This window comes from Lolium rigidum, chromosome 6 (genome assembly GCF_022539505.1).
Source record: "Lolium rigidum isolate FL_2022 chromosome 6, APGP_CSIRO_Lrig_0.1, whole genome shotgun sequence".
Classification (NCBI taxonomy): domain Eukaryota; kingdom Viridiplantae; phylum Streptophyta; class Magnoliopsida; order Poales; family Poaceae; genus Lolium; species Lolium rigidum.
The window spans coordinates 223,228,551-223,232,414 of NC_061513.1; the positions used below are offsets into that span (position 1 = coordinate 223,228,551).

Consider the following 3,864-nt stretch of genomic DNA (forward strand, 5'->3'; position numbering starts at 1 on the left):
CAAACACCCTTTTAATAGGGGCTGGAGTTTTTGCTCCCGAGCTCAAATGAACTTTTTTATCTAGACCATTGTTTTGGGCCAAGAGATTGAGGATTCGGTCAGAATTGAATGAGCCAGACACCCTAGTAATTGGAGAATACAGAGAGATTGTCGCATACGATCGTACGAAGGGCCCACCAAAGTAATGCGTGCAAGAACGGAGAGATAACGGTGGCTTAACCGTGATGATCTGGACCCGCGGAACAAAAATTTTGTCGCATACCTAGACCATGGTCGAGGTTTACGTATGGTCGTAAGTGCACTATGATACATCAACGATGATTTCCTGATCTTGAGGAACTCTTTTAGTTAGAACACCCACCTAAAATAACAGTTTACGCCTGTTTGGATCGGGCTGTCACAATAAAATTGGCTAAAAATAATAGCGTATCCGTCCCATTGAGCCCGCCGTCGGCGATTATCGGTTCCCGTGCAAAGGGCGGTTGATTCCCGCGTGGCAGAGCGATTGGCCCATAGCCGCTGTTTCGCGCGCGGCGGAACAGAACGGTGGTTCCCATCCTATCGTGCATATATAATTGACGGCGCCGGCTAACCAAGATAAACTCTAGCTAGACTCCATCCATGACCAACCACGACCGCACCTGGAGTTGCATTTCCAACATGGCCCGCACCCGCTATCCGGATGATCTGGATCGAGCCCCGTTCGAGGCGGAGCAGACAGCTACGTACGCCCGCAGGACGAGCTCTACGGGCTGTACCAGGAGGGCAAGGGGGAGGCGGTGACGTGCGTGGCCATCGCCTTGGAGGACAAGAGGACACTCCTCGAGTCGCTCCACCACCAACCTCCATCAAGGACCTACACCGAAATCCAGGCGGCCGATGCCAGGCTCGCTGAGGCGAGGGCGCAGCTCCAGGAGTCACAGGAAGCCCTACACGTCCTAGGGGCCCAGCCCGTAGACGGCATATACCTAGACGCCGACGAGGCCATGCGTGTGACGGACGAGGAGCGGCGATGCTCACATCGTTCGAGAGCATCCACTAGGGCGCCAATGGCCATGAGGTTTTGGCGGTGGAGGATCAAGCGCGCGCCGAAACGCTCCACATGAGGTGGGCGCCGAAACGCTCCACGTGAGGTGGTCCAAACATAGAGAGCATCTACACCCGAGACCCAATTTGCATTTCCGCTTTTAATAGTAGTAGTCAGATTTATAGGAAGCTGAACATTTATTCCATATAAATGTAAAATCAAACACGTTTTCCAGAAATCTTCGATCGATGCAGGGGTACGAACGGTACAGGATCAGTTCAGCACACAAAGCTCGATGTAGGGGTACACTTGGTAACACAAAGCACATAACTCAGTGGTAGTTGTTGAGCCTCCTGCAGTTCTTCCTGATCTCCCCGTGCGACCCAGTGAGCGGCGAGATGTTGCCCATATTCACCATCGACTGTGCAAAGTGCTGAAAGAAGAGATGCACATCATTCGCGTACGCCTTGACCAGCGCCGCCGTCTCTGCGCTCTTGGTGAGCAGGACCTCGTCGGAGCTGAGAAGGCCCCTGCCAGCCAGGATGTTCTTGAAGTAGAAGTTGTCGAACTTGGTCGAGGTGACGATGTCGAGCGGGAAGAGGTTGTTGTCTCCACCGGAGCGTGGGCACCCCTGCCTGAGCTGCGCCGCGTAGGACACGTCCAACGTGTTGTCGGCGAGGCCGTTGCCCGACTGGTTGTACAGCCTCTGCCTGAAGCTGGTGCACCGGGACAAGCCGATAGTGTGGCCACCTGTTTGTACGCCATGTCAGTAATACATTTGTACATGGAGAACGAAGGATGAAGGCATTAAAGGTTACCTGAGAGGGCGACGACATCGACGAGGTTGAGGCCGAGGCGCTTGAACTTGGTGATGATGGTGGGGAGGGTGTTGTTGGGTGCAGGGATGTCGTTGTTGGAACCCTGGATGCTGGCACCCAGAGTCCCTCCGCCCGAGTGGTACATCCCAGTAAGGGCCACCAACCTGCAGGTTGATTTGGGTCCAAAGAGTCACACATACTGGCTGCATTGTTCAGCTCGTGCGAAGAATAAAACAATTGGTTTTGTTAACGTACAAGAATGGTGGAGTCACGGGCGGCGAGGGCGAGGATGTCGGCGCAGGAGACGGTGCCGGGGCAGGCAGCCTCAAGAGCTGCCTTGATCTGGTCGACAACCTCGAATCCCCTGATGGAGTTCTTGTTGGGGTTGGATCCTTTTTCACTCACAATGTTTGTGCTGTTGTCCAGCAGCACAGATGCGTCACACCCCTACAGTACTTACAAGGAATAATAATGTCAGAAAATGCTTCATGGTAGAGAGTAGGCATGTGAATATTCAGCAATGTGCCTGAACTTTTAACAGGTAAAAAAGAATGAAATAAAATACACATATTGTGTCGAGTGCAAACTCAAAATTGAAAGAATGGAATTTGCTGGGAGTATGTTCAGCAGGCACCACCAAAGCTTTGTCGAGAAACATGCATGTAATGAACAGTATGACCAATAGGAAGTAGAGCCGACCTTGACGAAGCAGTCATGGAAATGCAGCCTGACGAGGGACGCCGCCATCCTGGTCTCCCTGGCGACGGCCTGCGCCACGATGGAGTGCACAATCTCCTTTGCCTGGGGACACGAGTGATCGTAGAACTGCGGGAAGAGGCCACCGCCGTACCACGGGTTGCCGCAGACGGCGCCTGCGAGGAGAAAGGGAGACACGAGGCAGAGCACAACCAGGCAAACCATGGAAGTTGCCATGGACGGATGCAAGCAAAACTGTACTTTGCCCTGCACTACTTTGGAAGTGATCAAGAGCTTCTAACTTGCTTCTCGTGTCGTGGGTGGTGAGATGGAGTGAACATTCGGTGGTTTATATAGTCGATCCGAAGATGGGAAGGAAAGAGGTGTGGGGTGGTTTGGAGCAGGGGAGGTGCAGCAGGGCAGATTGGGTTGTCATTTGTTAATTAGGCAATGCGCATGATAAAATAAGTGATCGAGCTCGGGTTGTCGTTTGTCATCTAGACAATTGTTTCCAAGCTTCAGCAATAATTCGTAGATAAAGCTAGTACTACAAAGGTTTCACACTTGCTACGGCAAAAATTCTTGTAGTGCTAATGTCTTCTTTGAGGATCCATTTTGAGTATTCCTTCCGTTCTAAAAAAAAGCTGCTCATTTTTTTTAGATACGGATGTATATATAACTAGAATATATCTACATACCTTAGTATATAGATAAAATTGCGCTGTTTTTTAGGGATGGAGGAAGTACCTTTTGCTAAGTAAGAAAAAAACTCCCAGCTTCAGAACTGTGGCATTCTGAAGCGCGAGCTACATGTGGTATTTTGAAAAGTAAGTATATAAAATTGCCATCTAAGAGTTCCAATTTTTTTGCACCGATGTTTCCTGCAAACCTTTAATTTTAGTTAAGTTATACTTCTACACAAATATCACAAAATATGACTCAAAATATTTCATAAGAATTCAGATGTCACATATACTAGACATCTTTTTAAAACGAATGCCTAAGACCAGCTTATAAAGCAACATCAAGGTTATGGACAGCCAACCGGCTACAACCAACTAAAGGTTCGACTAGATACCACAAAACAGGCATAACCAACAAGTGGAAGGAGGCACTAAACATTCTTCATAGCAGCATACATTCTTCCCTGAGCTCCTGAAACATCATCCAAAGCTTGCTTATCTCCAAGCTTGCTAGGCAACTTCCATTCCTCCAAGAAAAGGTTCATTTTGAAGATGCAGTTAGAATGTTGAGATATGAACTTGCTGTCTTCATCTTTTTTCTAACATGCCATAGAGTCCAGTAAAGATCAGAGAAACAAAT

At 49.2% G+C, this 3,864-nt stretch overlaps 1 protein-coding gene across 1 annotated transcript; it reads right to left on the reverse strand.

The window, feature by feature from the left end:
* Positions 1-1,358: 1,358 nt before the first annotated feature.
* On the reverse strand, positions 1,359-2,848 carry LOC124666969 (peroxidase 49-like). The gene is given in 5 exon segments (XM_047204304.1): positions 1,359-1,777; positions 1,846-1,967; positions 1,969-2,009; positions 2,101-2,292; positions 2,545-2,848. Coding segments are annotated over 5 exon segments (1,008 nt in total). The 5' UTR covers positions 2,779-2,848.
* Between the last annotated feature and the right edge of the window lie 1,016 nt (positions 2,849-3,864).